The sequence below is a fragment of the Heloderma suspectum genome, chromosome 8, assembly GCF_057233095.1.
Source record: "Heloderma suspectum isolate Gila_16-S chromosome 8, 16-S_ref, whole genome shotgun sequence".
In the NCBI taxonomy this organism is placed as follows: Eukaryota; Metazoa; Chordata; class Lepidosauria; order Squamata; family Helodermatidae; genus Heloderma; species Heloderma suspectum.
In genome coordinates, this window is record NC_139465.1 from 3775430 (window position 1) to 3796811 (window position 21382).

Below are 21382 nucleotides of genomic sequence, written 5' to 3' on the forward strand. Positions count from 1 at the left end.
GGCACTTTATGAAAAGAGGGTTTTCCGTGGGTGCCTGGAAGTCTGTCAAGAGGGGTTGAGCCAGATTTCTTGGAGTGAGGTGTGTCACGTTCCCTTGCCTGCCCCCTCATGCACACACACACAAGAAGGGAGGCTTCAGCTCATTACAGATGCAAATCCCTGAAAGCTCTCAGGCTACAAAGGAATAACAGCAGGGGGTCCAAGTGGGAGCTACAGTTGCCAGCAGTTTGAACAGGGACTTGCTGGCTAGAATAACTTAGGGAGGGAAACCCTTCCCATCCAATGATGCTCCCCTATGTCGACCCTCACGCATCACCAACCGGGTCGACCGTCTGAGCTCCACCTCTGACTCCCGCTTCGCTCTGCGCCGCAGTCTAGTATCCCTCAGGTCATGCCCTGTGCTCTCCTCCTCCTCCTCCTCCTTCTCCTCCTGGATTCTCGGGGGGGGGGCACTTCAGGCCCAGCCATCTGGGTGCTAGCCTCCTGAGAAGCACACCTCTCCATATCTGAACTGGCTGGGGAAGATGCCTCCCCTAGTTCTGGCTGTTCCCCTTCTGAATCTGAACTGCTAACTATCTCCATACGCTCAGAATCAATCCTGACAAGGTGTTCCATAACTGTGGTGCCTCTGCTGAAAAAAGGCCCTGTCCGCCAGCTTCCCCTCAGACATTGGGAGGGTGTGGAGCAGGGTCTCTGCTAAAAATCCAAGCATGTGGCTAGATTCTGTATGGGCAGATGCAGGGTCTGGCTGCCAAGCCATTTAAGGCTTTAAAAATGCTGAACCCCAGCAGTTTGGTTCGGACCTGGAAACAAATTGGGAGCCAATGAAGTTGGTAAAATAAATTTGTTTATTTATTTATTCATTTCATTTCTATACAGCCCAATAGCCGAAGCTCTCTGGGCGGTTAACAAAAATTAAAACCAAATAACACACAATAAAACAATTTAAAATATATAGAACATTAAAACCACAATATAACAATACAACCACAATAAAACCTAGCAGCAGTGCAGGAGTTTAAAATACAGATTTAAAACAGCAAAGCTAAAAATTTAGAAAGCTAAAATGCTAAAATGCCTGGGAAAATAAAAAGGTCTTCACCTGGCGCCGAAAGGAATACAATGTAGGTGCCAGGCGAACCTCACTAGGGAGCTCATTCCAGAGCCGGGGTGCCACAGCAGAAAAAGCCCTCCTCCTAGTAGCCACCCACCTCACTTCCTTTGGCAGGGGCTCACAGAGAAGGGCCGCTGACGATGATCTTAAGGCCCGGGCAGGCACATATGGGAGGCGGCGATCCTTCAGGTAACCTGGCCCCAAGCCGTTAAGGGCTTTGACTGTTAACACCAGCATTTTGAATCGGGCCCGGAAATGGACTGGCAGCCAGTGCAGCTGGAAAAGTACTGGCGTAATATGAGCTCGCAGGCCAGTCCCTGTTAACAATCTTGCTGCCCTATTTTGGACCAGCTGAAGTTTCCGGACCATTTTCAAAGGCAGCCCCACGTATAACGCATTGCAGTAATCCAGACGAGAAGTTATCAGAGCATGGATAACTGTAGCTAGGCTATCTCTGTCCAGATAAGGGCATAGTTGGTATACAAGCCTAAGCTGATAAAAAGTGCTCCGCGCCACTGAGTTCACCTGTGCCTCAAGTGACAGTTCTGGATCCAAGAGCACCCCCAAACTACGAACGTGATCCTTTAGGGGGAGTGCAACCCCCTCCAGAACAGGTTGAATATCACCTAGCCGGGCAGACGAACCACCCACTAACAGTACCTCCATCTTGTCTGGATTTTCAGTTTATTGGCCCTCATCCAGTCACTGCCTCACCTGGTTTCGACGAGAAAGAGAGGTAGAGCTGGGTGTCATCCGCATATTGATGGCACCTCAGCCCACACCTCCGGATAACCTCCCCCAGCGGTTTCATGTAGATGTTAAACAGCATGGGGAATAAAATAGAGCCCTGTGGAACCCCATGGCACAATTGCCATGGCACAGAGCAATAATCCCCCAGCACCACCTTCTGGAATCGGCCATCCAAGTAGGAGCGGAACCACTGTAGTGCAGTGCCTCCAACTCCCAACCCAGACAACCTATCCAGAAGGATACCATGGTCGATGGTATCAAAAGCCGCTGAGAGGTCCAGGAAAATCAACAGGGTCGCACTCCCCCTGTCCCTCTCCCGGCAGAGGTCATCCCACAGGGCAACCAAGGCAGTTACCATTCCAAAACCAGACCTGAAGCCCGATTGAAATGGATCTAGATAATCCGTTTCATTCAAGAGTGCCTGGAGCTGTCCTACAACCACCCGCTCAAGCACCTTGCCCAGGAAGGGGATGTTGGCCACTGGCCTATAGTTGTTAACATCCTCTGGGTCCAGGTTAGGCTTTTTCAGGAGTGGTCTAATTACTGCCTCTTTTAAAGCGGCAGGCACCACTCCCTCTCTCAAGGAGGAATTTAAAACCTCCTGGACCCAGCCAGACATCCCCTCCTTGTTTGATTTAATAAGCCATGAAGGGCAAGGGTCAAGCACGCAAGTGGTCAATCGGACTTGACCAAGCACCTTGTCTGCATCCTCAGGTCTCAATAACTGAAAGTCATCCAATAAAACTGGACCAGACGGTGCTCTGAACACCTTTACCAATGGAACTGCATTAATCATACAACCAATTCATGACAAATCTGAGCAACTTTATCTTCAAAGTGCTGTGCAAACTCATCACAGTGTGCTACCCAGGGTTACACCGTCTCTCTCCCTGGCCCAGAATGTAACAGGCCGTGAACCACTCGGAAAATCTCCGCTGGACGACACTGAGAAGATGCAATGCTGGTGCAAAAACTATCAATGCAATGCAAAAAAACTGCAATGCAATGCAAAACTATCTCTTTTCTACCCTCACCGCCACAGAGTAGGCTCGATAGTGGGCTCTGACCTGTGTTTGGTCAGACTCAGCACGAGTTTTCCTCCACCTGCGTTCTACCCGTCTCCCTTCTTGCTTCATTGCCCTCAGCTCAGGTGTATACCAAGGAGCTGGCCGGGCTCTGCTCAGAGGGAGAGGGCGCTTGGGCGCAATCGTGTCAACCGCCTGAGTCATCTCTGCATTCCACAGAGCGACCTGGGCTTCGACAGGAGCACCAGCCATACCAGCAGGAAAATCCCCCAGAGCCCTCTGGAATCCATCGGAATCCATTAATCTCCGGGGGCGGACCATTTTAATAGGTCCCCCACCCTTGCAGAGGGGGAAGGCTGCCAAGAGTCTAAACCTCAGCAGGAAGTGATCTGTCCATGACAAAGGGACAGATGTTAATTCCTCCATTTTCAGATCACCATCCTCCTGCCCAGTCAAGAAAACCAGATCAAGCGTGTGTCCTTTTATATGCGTTGGGCCGATGACATGTTGGGACAGCCCCATGGTTGTCATGGCGGCCGTGAAGTCCTGAGCCGCCCCGGATACAGCGGCCTCGGCATGGAAGTTGAGATCCCCCAGGACCATCGTCCTAGGGGTCCTCAACACCAAGTCCGAGACCACCTCTGTCAGCTCAGGCAGGGAGTCTGATGGGTAGCAGGGTGGGTGGTACACCAACAGAATCCCCAATCTGTCCCGGGTACCCAACACAAGGTATAAACACTCAAGATCTGCACTTGAATGAGCAGGAAGCCTGGAGAGGGAGATTGAATTCCTATAGACCACGGCAACCCCCCCTCCTCGACCCTCAAGTCGGTGTTGGTGCTGCACCGAGTACCCAGGAGGGCACAGCTGGGAGAGAGTGACCCCTCCCAGTTCCCCCACCCAGGTCTCAGTAATACATACCAGGTCAGCCCCCTCATCCACAATCAAATCATGGATGAGGGAGGTCTTATTTTGGGCCGACCTGGCATTCAGCAGCAGCACCACCAGACCCCAGGGCAGACTGGTAAGGCTGCCAGGAACCATCAGGTTGGGGAAGAACCAGAAGAGGGGACAGCTGTGAGGTGTCTAGCCCCTTTTCTCCTCAGCTGGCCTGTTAATCCCCCAACGCCATACCTCCCCCTGCCCATGACCATAGTTATGGTGGCACCTCCCCGACCCCCTGAGTTGCCCAATAGTCCTCCCAGGCACATATTAAAATGTTAAGGTATAAAATGTTCAACAGTATAAAAGAATATAAAAGATAAAAGAGATAAAAGAGAACAGCAGCTAAGAAGGAGCAGATAAAGTCCACTTTTGCCCCTTTCTCCCTCGTCTTTAGAGCTGCTGCCCTCTGCTGCTGCTATTTGCTGCTGGTATCTGTGGCTGCCGGTGTCTCTGGAGAGGCAGGTGGGTGGGTCTTCAGGTCCTGTTCTACGCGATTCCAAGTGCGATGCCGAGGCGCTGCCTCTGGCAGCCCCGCCTTAAGCACCTGTTTGGCGGGGGCAGAAGCAGGCTCAGGATCCACCTGGTGCAGCTGCTGGCTGGTCCTCCTTCCCCCAGGCTCCTTCCAATAACGGTGTCCTGCATCACCAAAATGGGCTCTTTTCTGCAGCCTGGCTCCTGCATTTTGTACTCACTGAAGTCGCTGGACGTGCTTTTCAAAGGCAGCCCCATCTGGAGCACATTGCAGTAGTTTAACCTGGAAGTAACCACAGCAAGACAAGGTCTATTGTTGCCAAAAAAGGTTGTAATTGGTTATGGAGGAGGATGAGGATGCGGAGTCCTAAAACTCTACCACAAGACGTAGTGATGGCCACCAACATGGATGGCCTTAAAGGGGGATGAGACAAATTCCCGGAGAAGAAGGCTTTCAGTGGCTACTAGTCCTGATGGCTATATGCTGCCACCACTATCAGAAGCAGTCTGCCTGTGTATACCAGTTGCTGGGGAACATGGGCGGGAGGGCACTGTTGCACTCATGTCCTGCTTGTGGGCTTCCCGTGGGCAGGTCGTTGGCCACTGCTTGGCCACTGTGAGAACAGAACGCTGGACTAGATGGACCCTTGGTCTGATCCAGCAGGGCTCTTCTGATGCACTTATGTTCCTAAAACTCTACCTTCGGGCTGCTGAGATACTTTCCTAGCCCTTCATCCTAGGCACTGGTGAGATGTTTTCGAGCTTTTACCCACAAGAATGAACAGACACAGTGAATATTCCCAGAATGCTGGACTATGCGCTGGACGCTACTGCCCTATGTTTTTCTGGTGTGGCTCTGATGGGGAGCCACCCAGCCCCAGCCACAACTCTCCATCCTCCCTTTCTCTCCCACCACCTAGGTGTCGGTGATGAATTTACTGCTGGTAGCACTGTGGGCTTTTGCCCTTCCCTACAGCCGCTTCTGCCACATGGCTTCCTGCCTCTCCACTGTCTGGGTCTGCATCATCATCGTTTGCAAGATGCTCTACCAGTTAAAGATCGTCAACCCCCAAGAGTACTCCAGTAACTGCACTGAGGTATGGGAGATGGGCCAAAATCACTGTGCGCATGTGTTTGCATGTCTCTGTGTTTGTGTGGATGGTGCTTTTAGCCATAGCAAGGTATGTCTGGGAGTTTGAGCTCCAGAGATAAATAAGTGAGAAAAAACAGCAGTTAACCAGGGAAACAAACCACTGGCTATATCATAATGCTAAATTCTGGATCAGCCTCCCTATAAGAGCTGTCAGGTAATGAATCTTACTGGCTTTCAAAACAGATTTAGATAACTTCTTATAACCTCATAAAAGGATGCTTTATGATTTTTGTTATGTTGTGGACAGCGAGGTTAGGACCAGGTGTTCTCCTTCCATGTTAGGCCTAATTAGGAAAGGAATTTAAAATAAAACTGCCAAGATCATACTCCCCTTATATAGATCTATGGTGCGACCACACTTGGAATACTGTGTACGGTTCTGGTCACCGCACCTTAAAAAAGGATATTGTAGAGCTGGAAAAAGCGCAGAAAAAGGCAATTAAAAATATCAAGGGGCTGGAGCAATTCCCCTATGAGGGAAGGTTACAACATCTGTGATTTAGCTTAGAGAAAAGGTGAGTGTGGGGAGAAATGACAGAGATGTGCAAAATTATGCATGGTGTGGAGAAAGTGGAGAGGGAGACATTTTTCTCCCTCCCTCATAATGCTAGAACTGGGAGTCATCCCATGAAGCAGATTGGTGGGAGATTCAGGACAGATAAAAGGAAGGGCTTCTTCACACGGCACAGAGTTAAACTGTGGAACTCGCTACCACAAGATGTAACAAAGGCCACCACTTTGGATGGCTGTAAAAGTGGGTTGCACAAATTCATGGAGGAGGAGAAGGCTTTCAATGGCTGCTAGTCCTGATGGCTGTATATTGCTGGGGATCATGGTGGGAGGGTGCTGTTGCACTCATGTCCTGGTTCTGGGTTTCCTGTCGACAGCTGGTTGGCTGCCTCTGTGCGAACAGAATGCTGGACTAGATAGACCTTGGTCTGATCCAGCAGGGCTCTTCTTTTCTTATTTACCTTCCCTCACCATCTTGAGGCATTTTCCCTTCTCTGGAACACCAGAGCCCCACATGATGCTTTCCAGGTATTCTGGACTACATCTTCCATCAGTTTCACCCAGCTAATTGTCAGGGATTGTGGTTTGTATTGTATATTTTATTCTGATGTTTTACATTGTAAGCTACGCTAGGAGTGTTTAGCGGAAGGGTGGCGTAAAAAAGATCTTGAATGGAGCGGTGATTTGAATGCTCTCTAAAACACTAGATAAATCCTAATTATAACATAAGGTATACTATTGTTGTTGTTGTTGTTGTTCAGTCGTTCAGTCGTGTCCGACTCTTCGTGACCCCATGGACCATAGCACGCCAGGCCTTCCTGTCCTGCGCTCTCTCCCGGAGTGTGCTCAAGTTCATATTCATTGCATCCGTGATGCTATCTAGCCATCTCATCCTCTGCCGTCCCCTTCTCCTTTTGCCTTCAGTCTTTCCCAGTACTGTAGTATAATAAGAAATATGGCATAATCTTTGTTTACTCCATAGCCCCAGCTCAACAGCACCAATCTCGAGCCGGAGGAGATTGGTAACTCTACGCTCTACCGGGGTCCTGTTGACCCAGCCAACTGGTTTGGCATCCGGAAGGGCTTCCCCAACCTGGGTTACATCCAGGTGAGTGTTTTCTCCATCTTGGTACCCTTCTCTCTCCTTCTTTCACTTCTGTCATCTTCTGAGTTATTTGGGAAGGAGCTGTTGCATCTGGCATGGTCCCAAATGGAAGGCTGATTCATGTAATCACTTAGACATCATGCAATCCCATTTTTGTGGGGAGGGGAGCTCGATGGCCACCGCTGTGTATACCCAGTAGGCGTCAACATTGCAGCTTTCAACTTTTTCAATTGCCATGTAAAACAAAAAGAAAAAGTGGTGATAATCACATAGACCAGTCTTCTTCAAGGAAAGAAGGATGGAAGAGATTTGAACTGAACACTTCTGTAAGATAAACTACCCATGTTTTTATTGCCCTTTGGAGCTGTCTGACCCACTGAATTAGAATTCAGATCTATGGGGTTTGATTCTTTGCAGCTGGTTTTCAGAGGGTCTTTTATCATTTTACTTGTCGGCTAGCGGGCGATATAGAAATGCAACCAATCAATAAATCAGTCTTCTCTCCGCACCCATTACCCATCTCTCTTTGCCTCCTCCAGAACCACCTGCAAGTGCTCGTACTGCTGGTTTTCGAGGCTGTTGTGTACCGGTGCCAGGAGTATTACCGGAAGCAACACCAGCTGGTTCCCCCACTCACCCAGACCATCTTCGAAGATGCGACTCGCCAGAACCTGGACAAGGGCTTGATGAACTGTGTCAAGTACTTCATCAACTACTTCTTCTACAAGTTTGGCCTGGAGGTGAGCTGGGGCCAACCAGCTTTGGCATCTGCCCAGGTTGCTGAGTTTGGAAACACCATTGGTTGGCCAATATGGTAACATCACCCTCCATTCAGTGGCCAAATGGGGGCTGCAGGGAGTTCATCCAAAAAGGAACCACAAGCACATGAGCGTGTTTTCAACTCTTTATTACTGCGATCTCCAGCATGGTGACCACACACATTTCTTGGCACCCACTAGGCTCCCTTCGCCTCCTGATTATTTTATTTCTTAAGATTTTTGAATTATTTTTTAACTTGGGACACTGCCATGCTGCAAAGTGAAGTGCTGCCATCCAGCGCCATCTTTCCTTGGGCTCGGAAAAGTGGTTTTGTGTTTGGCACTCAGCCCCCACCTCTGCCTTGCACTTAGGCTCTTGGGCAAGTGAGTTTTCTTTTAGCTTCTCCAGTTTGCCTTCTGAGAAATGGATGTTTTGCAATTGTCTGTGCCCACTGTGGCAGCCATTTTGTGAGAGTGCCTATGATACTCTTTCAGCATTCCAAACATGCCCACCAACCCCAAAATGTTGGAGACCCCTGCTTTATTACATTTTATTCCTCCCCCTTGTTCGTCCATGGTTCTGCCCTAATCCACTCATCTACTAGAGCCTCTACTAGAGAGGAGGAAAAAAACCCTCTCGCATCTTGGGACAAGATCTTTATTTCAAGAGTCCCTGTTTCCACACTTCTCTCCCAGGGGCTCCGTGCCATTATCAGAGCTGCCATCTCACTTCCCTCCTTTCTCCCTTCCTTCCCTCCTTGCCCAGATCTGCTTCCTGATGACCGTGAACGTGATTGGCCAGCGGATGAACTTCATGGTGATTTTCCACGGCTGCTGGTTGGTTGTCATCCTGACGCGGCGGCGGCGGCATGCCATTGCCCGGCTCTGGCCCAAATACTGTCTTTTCTTGGCACTCTTCCTACTTTTCCAGTACCTCCTGTGTGTTGGCATCCCTCCGGCACTGTGCATCGGTAAGTCTCTGTGAGGCTGCAGGCACCGTGGAAATCTGGGAGAGAGAGTCCTGCGCCTTCTTTCTTGTTAATTTTGAAGAGGACGTGGATTTCTCTGCCTCATCCCCCTCACTCCTTAGAGTCAGTCCTTTAAAAATGGTAACACAGTTGGGTGGTTTTACCCCAAAGCAAGAAATTGATGCAATTTTTTAGTATCCGCTTGCCAGCTTAAAAGCATCTCCCCCACGCATGTGATCACTCGCAAGCACAGCATGAGAGTTCCTTCAAAGCAAAATACTTCCCCAGTGGTTGCATCCCTGTAAATCAGGAGTGGAGAACTTGTGTCCATCATCCCTGACCAGGTGGGCTGGGTCTGATGGTAGTTGGAGTTTAACAACATCTGGAGGACCACAGGTCCCCCTCAGCCCCTGCTGTAACTTTTACTTCGCAGAACCCTGCATGGGCACATCTCTGTGAAGGAGCAGCTGCAGAAACAGAGCAAGGCATCAGCACAAAGCAAAGAGAGAATGATTGGTTTGCCTCAAGAGAGCCCCTGTGGTGTAGTAGTGAGAGTACTGGACTGGGACACTGGAGATCCAGGCTCTAGTCCTCACTTGGCCATGAAGCTCACTGGTGACTTTGGGCCAGTCACTGACCCTCAGTTTAACCTACCTCTTGGGGTTGTTGTGAGGACAAAATGGAGAGGAGGAGGGCCATGTAAGCTGCCTTGGGTCCCTTGCAAGAGGAAAAAAAGGCAAGATATAAATGTAATAATAAATAATAAACACATTTCAGGGCTTGTGACACTCTTTTTTTCATGGGCCACTGGTTTAATCCATGCCAAGGATGACTGTAGCAGTCTTCTGTGCTATCTAACTCTGAAAATGTTGCAGTCTCCCCTCTCCTGGTCCTTGCTTGAAAGTGAACCCACATCAGTCTCCCTCCAAGCCATCCCTGGCCACATGCAGCAAGCTAACGCATCAAGGAGAAAGCCTTTGTGATCCCCATACTTTTGGGTGCAACTCCAGCACATGAAACCAGTGGCCTAGTTTTGAGGAGATCCGGCTGCATACAGTGTTGGACTCTCTTCTGACAGCTCAAACATTGCAAAGAAGATCTCCTTGGATTCTTCCTTTCCATTTCCTATCCTTATTTAGGGAAAGGGGATGTTGTAACTGGCCTGGGCAGGCAACAAGAAATACAGCAGACCTGTCAGGATGTCTGTGTATGAAGGGAAGAAAAATGTGTTGCGCACAGCCCTGTAGTTTCGGCGAAACTTGCAGAGGGACCATCTGCATACTGTTCCCTCTGCAGGCAAGAGCTGCAGGGAGGGGGGAGAGAAAAGGAGCTCTTTGTTAGGTGACCCCCTTCCACTGGAGGCAGTTGTCTGGTGGCCGCTACACAATGGTGATTTCTTCTCTCTTGCCTCCTCTAGACTACCCCTGGAGGTGGAGTCACGCCATCCCCATTAACTCCGTTCTAATCAAGTGGATGTTCTTCCCTGACTTCTTTGTGAAACCCAACTCCATCAATCTCATGAGTGAGTACTTTGAATAGGCCCTTGTGCTATTTTTCAGGGCTTCGGAGTTTTCTGCGGAGTTTCTTGTCCCTCCCACGTAGCAGGCACGGGCAGAATAGAACATGCGCAACAAGCACACATAAGTTTTGCTGAATGCATATAGGACGTAGCATTTGGGGTTCCCTCGGGACGCAGTTAGGTTCTGCCCTCAACTCTACATGGCCAATTGAACCTTGATTCTGGAGAGTCTGTAATTCAGCCCCAGGGACAGCTCCTAGGCCATGCAAAGCCGCACCACTTAGCACAGCAGTGTTGAACCTTGTTCAGCCCAAGAGGCGAATTCGATTTTCAAGCACGGGGGGCGGGACATTCCAGCGGTGGGTGGGGCTGAAGGGGAAAGGGGGGCAAAAATACCCCCAAACCCAGCATATTTTAGCTTAAAGCTCTCGCTGCCAATAATTAAGCCTTAGAAGAGGCATTTCAACCTTTGAGAATAGGGAAAAATACAGGAAAAAGCCAGGGAAACCTCCAAACAATGGGTGGTCGGGGAAAGAAGGTGGGCCCAGTGGAAGGGGCGTGGCCATCTGGAGAACCCTGGAGGGCTGGACTGGGATGCTAGGCAGGGCAGATTTGGCCCACGGGCCTGAGGTTCTACACCCCCGATTTAGAGGGTGATGCTAGTGTAGACCACACATCCTTGGGAAGTGCGGGGATTCATCCCTTGACCCTGCCTTCTTTCAGAAAGGGGAGGTGCCCTTCCCAGCAGGACCCTTCTTTGTTTTCTGTCACTTCTGGTGGGATATGTAGAAGGGCTGTAGCTCAGTGGTGGAACCCCTACTTTGCATGCAGAAGGTCCCAGGTTCAATCCCCAGCAGCATCTCCAGGTAGGGATGGAAAAAGTCCTGCTTGAAACCCTGGAGAGCCACTGGTGCCAGTCTGCGTTGACCATCCTGGGCTAGATGCACTGATGTTCTGGCTCACGCTAAGGCAGCCTCCTTGTGTGATGCTTTTTAAGATTCCCTCATGCTTCTTGCAGGCGACTTCCTCCTGCTGCTGTGTGCCTCGCAGCAGTGGAAGGTTTTTGTCAACGAGCAGACTGAGGAATGGGTGCGATTGGCTGGGGACAACAGGGAGCAGCTTGAACCACTGCAGGGGCAGCCAAACCCCGTGCCCAACTTTGTCAATTGCAGGTGGGTGCAAAATGTTGCCAGCTGGTCTGTTTTTAAACTGACCTGGCCATTGGATTGTTTTCCTGGCTTTCGTGTGTTCGCATTTTAAGCTCAGCCTCGGGGGCGCAGCAACGGAGGGCAGCCACGACTTCAGCACATGCAAATTCTGCAAAATACCACATCACGAAGTTGTCCCACAGCAAAAGTTGGGAGCTGTGGAATTTTCCGCCCTAGAGATTCACCTGAGTCTAAACCAGTCCTCCCCAGGCTGGTGCCTTCCAGGTGTTTGGGACAACAACTCTCAGCATTCCTGACTATTGGCCCTGTTAGCTGGGGTTGATGGGCACTGGAGTCCAAAATGTTTGGAGAGCATCAGGTTGGGGAAGGTTAGTCTATGAACCATAGCACTTTCCAGAATTATTATTTTCTTTATTATGTTATTGTTTACATTTCTGTACCATCCAATAGCCGAAGCTCACTTACAGGGTTTTATGGAAATAGTTCTTTATGAATGCCAGTGTGGTGTAGTGGTGAGAGTGACGGACTGGGAGCTGGGAGATCCGGGTTCTAGTCCCCACTTGGCCATGGAAGCTCACTGGGTGACTCTGGGCCAGTCAGAGACTCTCAGCCCGGCCTACCTCACAGGGTTGTTATTATATGGATAAAATGGAGAGGAGGAGGATAATCTAAGCCGCCTTGGGTTCCTTGCAAGAGGAAAAAGGCGGGATATAAATGCAATCAATCAATCAATCAATCAATCAAGAGACTTTGCTGTTTATAAGCAAATGAAAGGACATATTACTCACGGACGTAGATGGCTTTAGAAGGGAGGGGCCATAGCTCAGTGTGACAGAGCACACGCTTCGCGTGCAGAAGGTCCCTGATTTGATCTCTGGCTTCTCCGGGTAGGGTGAGGAAAGAATCCTGCCTGAAACCCTGGAGAGCCACAGCTGCCAGTCAGTGTTGACAATACTGGGCTAGACGGACCAGTGGTTTGACTCAGTATAAGGCAGCTTCCTATGTTCCTAGAAGGGGGTTAGACAGATGCATGGAGAAGGAATGACTATGGAACCTCCAGTTTCAGAGAGAATCCAGCTCTGGGGAGCAGCAGCGGGAGAGACGGATAGCCGTCGCTGGATTCTTGGCCCAATCCAGCATGAGCTCTTCTTGTGCTCGTAACCTGTCTCTCCCTCTCCCTCTCTCCAGGTCTTACCTGGACATGCTGAAGGTGTGCGTGTTCCGCTACCTCTTCTGGTTCGTGTTGGTCGTTGTCTTCGTGGCTGGCGCCAACCGCATCAGCATCTTCGGCCTGGCCTACCTCACGGCCTGCTTCTACCTGCTGCTCGTCGGCACTGCCCTGTTGCGCCGGCCGCTTCGTGCCCGCCTGGTGCTGTGGGACTGCCTGATCCTCTACAATGTTACCGTCATCATTGCCAAGAACATGCTCGCTGTAGGTGTTGTGGGGCGGACGCCCATTGCTCGGGGGGGAGAGGTGCAGAGGGGCTCTTCAGCTCTCAGACTAGCTCCTCGCCCTTTGTCACAGTCTGCAGAAGTAGGCGAAATTTTGCAAAATGCATGTCAAATGGGGGGGGGGGCGGTGGCGGCGAGCAAGTTGTGTGGTTTATCCAGGTTTTCTTTGCACATAATCTGGACTGGTTGCAGAGGGGTTGCAACCAAAAGGCTGCAGCCGCCGTGCCCTCGAAATGCTGGACTAGAGAGCAGTGGAGGCGGGTGGCTCTGATTTCGGTGGGGCTGTGAATCTGTTCTGGGTTTTAGTCAGAACCAACCAGAATTCTAAAGGAGCTACTTGAGGTGCTGAACCATATCCCCCAAATAGATTCAACACCTTGGATAGCTCCTTTAGAGTTCTGGCTGGTTCTGACTGAAAACCAGAATGGATCCATAGCCCCACTGAAATTGGAGCCACCCGCCTCCACCGCTAGAGAGGCTTTGGTCTGATCCAGCATAGACCTCAGGTGAGGAGGCGCACAGCTTTTCCTGTCTTCCTCCCTCTTTATGCCATGGCTCCCTTTTCCCAATTCTTTCCTTCCAGCTCCTGTCCTGCGTCTTTGTCCAGCAAATGCAGAACAATTTCTGCTGGGTGATCCAGCTCTTCAGCCTGGCCTGCACTGTCAAGGGCTACTACGACCGTGAGTATCTGCAGTTGGTGGCTCCCAAGTGGTTGGTGGAGAGGGCGAGGTCCGATCCTGGCTCTTCTGGGTTTTCTGTGTCACGACGTCTGCCCAGTTTTAGGCCTCAGGAAAAGCTGGTCCTGGGCAGAATCCACAAGTCAGATGCATACAGATCTGCACTCATTTCAATCCGTTGTGGATTTCTCCGATACCCCTAATCAGAGGCCCATCTGGGCTTTGGAAGCTTGGCTGCGCCAGGACCTTATTTGGAAGAGCCAGGATAGAGTGACGGTCTTCACGGACCCCTCGGGGGTGGGGGGTGGCGGGGACAGTCCAGTTGGCACTCTTAAAGCAGGGAGAGAGGAGACCAAGGGCCGTGCTCCATGCCTGTTACTCCTGCATCCCGAGTACCCCCACTCCTCTTCTTTGCCAGCCAAGGCTGCAGACAAGAACCAGGACTGCGCGCTGCCCGTAGAGGAGGCTGGCATCATCTGGGACAGCATCTGCTTCTTCTTCCTGCTCCTCCAGCGCAGGGTCTTCCTCAGCTACTACTTCCTGCATGTCGTGGCGGATCTCCAGGCCTCGGCCCTGCAGGCTTCCAGGTGGGCGCAGAAGGACCGGGCTTGAGGAGCAGTGTGCGGAGGGGTGACCGGCAAAGCTGTGGGCATGATCCGAGAGCTGCGCCCTGCATCCTCTGCAGCGTTGCGAGAATAATCCAGGGGCTCGGCATGGAGCACAGCAAACTCCTTGGGCCGGTCCTGCAATCCAGGCTGCAGAGTGTGAACAAGGCTGGGAGGAGGGGAATTGCAGGATCATGGCACAGTGTGGAGGAGACGTGTATCAATGGCTAGTAGCCAGGGAGCCAGTGTGGTGGCTAGAGTGTTGGACTGGGGCTCGGGGATCCAGGTTCTAGTCCCCACTCAGCCCTGAAGCTGGTTGACTGTGTCACTGACACTCAGCCTGACCTACCTCACAAGTTTGTTGTGACAATAAAATGGGGAGGGGGAGGGGGAGGGGGAGGAGGAGGAGGACCATGTATGCCGCCTTGGGTTCCTTACAAGAGAGAAACGAAGTCAGGTTCTGGATGGATAGATAGCTGTGATGATTATCTGCAACTTCTGGGTTTAGAGGTAGTGTGCTACGGGTGCAGAACCTCACGCCTGTGAGCCAATCCAGCCCTCTGGGGTTCCCCAGAGGGCCACACCCCCTTCCCCCAGCATAACCCGTTCACCCAACTACCAGTACTTCTGTGGTTTCCCAGCTTCGGTGCAGCTTTTCCCCATTCTGAAAGGTTGAAATGCCTCTCTGAGGCTGATTTACTGGCAGGAAGAGCTTCAAGCTATAGTAGGTTGATGTTTCTGGCCCCGCCGCCCTTTGCCTTCATTCCCCCACCCCCAGAATGTGCCCGGAGAGCTTCTCCAAAATTGAATTTGGCTCTCGAGCTGAAGGAGGTCCAGCGCCCCTGCAGGGTGCCATTGCATGTCAGTTGCTGCGGAACAACTGTGCGGGGCAGGCAGGCTGCTGCCTTTCTTCCCTGCCTTTGGGCTTCCGGAGAAGCATCTGGTTGGGCCACTGTGTGGAGCTGTCAGACGCTGTCCGAAAGGGACCTTCGGTCTGATCCAGCAGAGTTCTTGTCCTGCTTGGGTTGTTAGAAGCAGCGGCTCCATGCTCAGAAGCAGGTCCGCCTCGGACTGGGTACCAGACGCTGAAGCCATAACACCGGATGCCGGTCTTAGATGGTCCTTTGGTTCGATCCATTCTTCTGAGAGTGGTCTGCATCCCAACCCAGTTTTTGCTGACTTCCTTTTGTCGCTGTGCAGGGGCTTCGCTCTTTACAAGGCCAGGATGATCAAGCGAATGAGCTCCCACCACCAGGCGGAAAAGAAGTCCTTGGTGCAACTCAAGCGGCAGTGAGTTTGGGGGCTGGGGAGGGGGAGGGCTGTGGCTAGAGGGAGGGGAGAAGCACCTTCTTGCATTAACCCCTTGCAGGTAGGACTAGGGAGGGGAGGAGGAATGTTATCTACCTTCCAGTGGTGCCGTTAGGTCCTTTTAGCCTCTGGAGGTAGTGGTCCTGTGGGGAGGGGGCTCTTTAGATGATAAGTGTGTGTTCAAAATGTGGTAAGCCTGCCCTGCTACACTTGGGACTCTCCTGCTCATTTTGCTGAGGGTGGGCTCTGCACTCCTGTCCCAGAGTCCTACCCTGACTGGGGCAGGAAGCCAGTTCCCTCCTTGCTCAGCCTGGAGCCCTGAGACACCCTCACCCGCAGCAATTAGCCATCCAGGGGAAAATGTATTTTAGTTAGTTTTAAGAGACAGGACAGATAGAAAGACAGCCACAGGGGAGGCTGGTGGCTCCGATGTCAGTGGGGCGGGGAATCCGCTCCAGGTTTTCAGTCCGAACCAGTCAGAACTCTGAAGGAGCTCTCCAAGGTGCGCAAAGTGGAAACACCTTGGAGATCTGAAAGCAGCAGCAGATTCACTGCTCCCATCAGCCTCCACCAGACAAGACATACTCTCCCACTCTTCTTCCATCATGGAGCTCAAGGTGGGGCGCATGAGGGGGTTCCCAAGCTGTCGCCCATCCAGGCACTGACCAAATCCCGGCCTGCTTAGCTTCAGCAAGGTGCCCGGATCATGTGACCACAGGCTGTGCCTGCAGGGAGAGCTTTATCTCAAGGCGAAAATGCTCCTGATGGGGCGCAGCACCCCCTGCCTGCCAGGGGCTGCTTATTTAAGGCTCTGAGCCCTCTCCAAGCATTGTCAGCCTGTCCCGTGCAGCTGAGGTGTAGCCAAGCCCCAGGGCTCTCATTGACAGGGAGTTGCTGGCGCCCGAGTCATCCATCCCCTTTCCCAGAAATACCTGCAGGTGTAAATCAGTGCTGGGGTGTTTAAGTATGAGGATGTTGGCACTAGAGGCCGTCGTATAAGATGGAGACGGTCAGCATCACGGGATGCTCACTTTTGTTCTCAGAGCACCTGGAAAAACTGCCTGGGGAGGGGGCTACTTTCTGGTCTTCCGGGCAGGAAAACGGAACCCAGGGTGGCTGGAGCCAGTTCCTCTGCCCCCAATATTGCCATGTGCCCACAGGATGGAGCGGATCCGGGCCAAGCAGGAGAAGTACCACCAGGGCAAGCTCGCAGCAGATGATGAAGAGACCCCGGAGACAGACCAGCCAGGTGCGAAGTGGCTTTCAGGGCCGGGATGGGGAACGGCGGCCAACTTTCCAAGTGATGGAAGCCCCTGTAGGACATCCATGCTTTTGCCGTCCAGCCCATCATCGCTTCCATCGGTCCACATAGAAAAGCAGCTGCAGTCGAAAAGGGCCCGCTCTGACCTGCCATGCCCTGTGTTAGACACCCGGTTTGAGGAGATTCCAGTGGCCCCCTGTTCTTCCATGTTTCTGTGGACCAGGGAGCATGCAGCTACCCACAGATGCATCACTAACCTGTGATGCTGCAAGTTGCCCTCTAATACAAGGATGGTGAACATCCAGCCCATGAGCCAGATACGTCCCACGGGTGTTTCCCATACAGTCCACCAGCTTCTTCCCTTCTCCCAGCAGGGAAAAGCTCTTGTTTCTGATCAGCAGCTATTCTCTACTGTTGAGGAAGCTGCTGAGTGATTCAGACTTGCTTACTACTGAGGCTTGTCCTGCTTACTTCTGAGCAGACATGCTGCTCATGCTTTCATCTGAGTAGTCATGCAGAGGCTTGGTATTTGGGATGCTATTTGACAGTGCTGTTTACTTCTGAGTAGACAGGCAGAACCCTTGTCCTGCTTGCTTCTGAGTAGGCTTAAAATCAGTAATGATCACATTTTGGCCCCACTCACTCTGCTTTTGGCCCTGCCCACTTTGCCTCTGGCCCTGCCTACAGATGGAGTGTGGCCCCCGAGATCTTTCCCAGATAGTTCAGCCCTCAGACTGAAAAAAGGTTCCCCACCCCTGCTCTAATACAAATAGCTTCTCATCCTCAGTAGGGTAGCTTCTGGATTTCAGATGCAGCTGGAGTTAGGATGCCCAGACCCTGGGGTTTAAAAACAGGGGAGGGGGTGCTATACGTTCGGTAGTTCCTGCATTCTTACTAGCCTTCCAGGAGGATGCGTCTTTCAACCTGCAACTACAGCAAAGCATTGTATGGATCACTTTGGCTGTGTGACGGGTTCTAGAATCTTGATTGCTTTTACCCCCTCAAGTCAGCCTTGCGAGGCAGGGCCACCCCCATTCTCTCTGTCATTGCCGGTTGCCTACAGAGTGGATCCATGGGCAGAAATTGTCCATCTGATCCGTTCCTGCCCCTGCTTAGCCCTTGTGGGTTTATGGAAGGCATTTGTATGCATTCGGAGGTGGGGGGGGGGCTCAGTTGGCAGCTGCCACAGTCTCCGTTGGCAGCCATGCAAAGTTGAGATGCTGCCTGCCCATGGCACCTCCCTCATACTTCCTTGTGCCCCGTTCTGCAGAGACAGGTGCCAAGAAGGACCCTTCCCACCAGAGGAAGCACTGGTGGCACCCCTGGCTGGATCATGCCACAGGTACTGCCCGGCCCTGGCTTGGAGGGCGAGCGGGCACACTAACCCTGACTCATCTTGCTGTAGGGCAACCACCTAACTCTGCCGCTGGTGGGGACAACGCTGACACAAATCATCTAGGGGGTTGAATCCAGCTCTTCCGTTCTGCATGCCTTGCATCTGTTCTGATTTATTACTGGTCGGCCTTTCTTTCATCACTCTATCCTTGGGAGACGAGGGGTCTCTGTCCAACCCAACCTTGCATGCACCCATCTGACACCCCTGCCCCCAAAAGTGCTGTCTGGGCTCTTTCTCTGCCTGTTTCTCTTAGTAATGCCTAAGAAACATCTCAGAGAACATCACCTGTCCTAAGACTGTGCTTTAAAAAACCGTGAGATCCTTGAGCTCTTCTGAGCATTGGGGTACCTTATATTTGGCATAGAATCATAGAATAGTAGGGTTGGAAGGGGCCTACAAGACCAACCCCCTGCTCAGTGCAGGAATCCAAGTCAGAGCATCCCTGACTGATGGCTGTCCAGCCTCGTCTTGAACGCCTCCAGTGTGGGAGAGCCCACCGCCTCCCTAGGTCATCGGTTCCGTTGTCGTCTTGCTCTAACAGTCAGGAAGTTTCTCCGGATGTGCAGCTGGAATCTTGTTTTTAGGGCTTGCTGGTGGTCAGGCATTGTAGCCATGGCTTTCACATGCCTGCAAAACTGGAGGTTTTGGCAGCTGAGGAGTGGGAGGCTCCATAGCTCAGGGATGTGCAGCTGGAATCTTGTTTTTAGGGCTTGCTGGTGGTCAGGCATTGCAGCCATGGCTTTCACATGCCTGCAAAACTGGAGGTTTTGGCAGCTGAGGAGTGGGAGGCTCCATAGCTCAGGGACAGAGCAAGCACTCTGCGTGCAGGTTGGTCCCAGGTTTGATCCCCCGGCGCCTCCATGTAGGGATGGGAAAGACCCCACCTGAAAAACCTGGACAGCCGCTGCCAGTCAGTGTACCAGGATTAAGCAACGTGGTGCCCTCCAGGTGTGTTGGACTACAACTCCTAGAATCCCTGGCCATTGGCAAACCAGGCTGGGGCTGGTTGATTTATTTGATTGGGAACCATAGTCCAAAACATCTGGAGGGTGCCAGGTTGTCTAACCCTGGTGTAGACAATCCTGAGACAGATGGACCAACAGTCTGACTCATTCCTTACATCGTTCCTTTATTCAGAACCATGAGGACTAGAATCTTTATGTTTAGGGGAAGGGCCATAAGCTGCCTGAAACCCTGGAGAGCTGCTGCTGCCAGCCAGTGCTGCCAGTACTGGGCTAGATGGACCAAATGGCTTGGCACCTTTCTCCGTTGACACTTGGGAGGCTGGGCCAAACAGAACATATCAGAGGCTGCGTTTGCACGAGCGAAGGCATGAGCGTTGGATGCTTGTGTGACGAGTGTTGGCAGGCTGTGCCTTCTCTGCTAATGTGCAAGCTTGTACAGGATTACCTTCTCTGCTTTTCTTTCCTCATGCCACAAGGAGGACGGCGTTCAGCTGAGGGCAGCCCACAGTTACCTGCTTTGCTTTCCAGAAAGGAAGTAGACGCTCCTACTAGGGTGGACCGAGGCACTGTGGGGAGGAGAGGGCACTACAGCGGTAATGTCCGCATGAACCAAACAGTTCAGAAATAGTTGAGCACGCTCCTTTTCTTTAGCATCCAAATTCCTGCTCCCTCCTCATGTTTAAGTCCTTTCCAAAGTGAAATGGTATGATCAGTATCCACCACAGAATGAAGACCCTCTCCTTTATTCTCTTCCGGTCACTTACGCTGGATTAAGAAAAAAAATCCCCACTGTGTGGGCGCATACAGCTGTAAGCACGAGTATTTTCATTGGGTCATATCTCGACTTTTTCATTGGGTCATATCTCGACTCGGGCGGAGCAGCATGCAGTGAAAGAAAGGAAGGAGGGAGGAAAGAAAGGAAGGAGGGAGGGAAGGGAAGGGAGGAAAGAAAGGAAGGAGGGAGGGAAGGGAGGAAAGAAAGGAAGGAAGGAGGGAGGAAAGAAAGGAAGGAAGGAAGGGAAAGGAGAAAGTGAAGAGGAGGGAGCAAGGCCTCTGTGTGCGTGTGTGTGCGCGTGCGCGCGCGTGCACGTGCGCAAGTGTGCATTTAATACATTTTGAATCCCACCTTATCACAGAATTGTTTCACAGCTAATACAAAGGCATTAACAACCATCAATCCAAACACTAAAACTAGACAAGTGACACAAAGCATAATGCTAAAAAATATTAACAGCATCAGACAGCATAAGACATGTTATCCTAAAAGCAGCATGAAGCACCACAGACCCGAATTAAAACACCTGGGCAAATAATGCAGGCAGAGCTGACAAGGCTACGCACCAGGCTGATGATGGTGCTGGGGTGGTGGGGAGGGAAGCCAAGGGTCAAGTTGCCGCTAAGCAGAAGGCCCCCTAACCTTGGTAGACTGGGGCAACTGAAAAAGGGCCTCTCCAAATTATCTCAATGCACGTTGAGGCCCCTTTCCCCCATAATCCTCCATAGGGTGTCCCACCACTGAATTTTGCCTGACCGCTGCTTCCGAAAGATGCTCTAGCAAGCTTCCCATCACCACGGAGACAAACCAGGCTTGTGTCACTGGGCGAGCCTGCCAGCATCCGTGGAAGAGTCTGTTATGGTGCCTGTTTGGTTTGCAGGAAGGGAATACCAGATTTTGGATCTGAGGACTCAGCACTCAGTCCCCAGCAAAACAGGATCATAACCAGGGCTCCCATTCTCCAATCTGAAGTCAGATTGGAACTCTCATGGTTTTCACATGTGCCTTTCCCCTTGCCTTGATTTCTGGAGTATCAACGGAGTGGTGTTTCTCTGTACATGCTCAAGGGCACTCTTAGCTGTCTTTACTTCACACTTCACCCTTTTCTTGCATGCCTCTGTTCCAAACGGAGCTGTGGCTGGTGGGGAAGAGGAAAGAAAGGCGCTGCCTGATTCTGGTGTTTTTGGTGGGGTTTCAGTGCTGCACTCCGGGGATTATTTCTTGTTCGAGACGGACAGCGAGGAGGATGAGGAATCAGTCCTGGAGGATCAGAAGCCGCCGAAGCAAAGTGCCTTTCAGGTTAGAGGTGGCTCCCCCAAAAAGAGCTGCTTGGGGGAAGAGGAGGGTGGAAAGGTGACCCAACAGTAGGACAGACACCTGGGGGTGGGTGGAGGGCACAGAGTGACTAGGATGCATTTCCATTATTTTGCAACATGAGGTCTCAAAACCATCTGTA

The 21382-nt window shown here is 51.6% G+C and overlaps 1 protein-coding gene across 1 annotated transcript in view; it reads left to right on the forward strand.

Annotated features, from left to right (window-relative positions):
- PIEZO1 (piezo type mechanosensitive ion channel component 1 (Er blood group)) overlaps positions 1-21382 on the forward strand; it is a 144087-nt gene that overhangs the window by 101067 nt on the left and 21638 nt on the right. Inside the window, exons 19-31 of the mRNA XM_084812771.1 lie at positions 5226-5402; positions 6951-7076; positions 7613-7813; positions 8598-8802; positions 10217-10321; positions 11337-11490; positions 12676-12919; positions 13523-13619; positions 14035-14203; positions 15422-15511; positions 16690-16778; positions 18061-18132; positions 21125-21225. Coding sequence (XP_084668897.1) covers positions 5226-5402; positions 6951-7076; positions 7613-7813; positions 8598-8802; positions 10217-10321; positions 11337-11490; positions 12676-12919; positions 13523-13619; positions 14035-14203; positions 15422-15511; positions 16690-16778; positions 18061-18132; positions 21125-21225 — 1830 coding nt within the window. The remainder of the gene's footprint in view (positions 1-5225; positions 5403-6950; positions 7077-7612; positions 7814-8597; positions 8803-10216; positions 10322-11336; positions 11491-12675; positions 12920-13522; positions 13620-14034; positions 14204-15421; positions 15512-16689; positions 16779-18060; positions 18133-21124; positions 21226-21382) is intronic.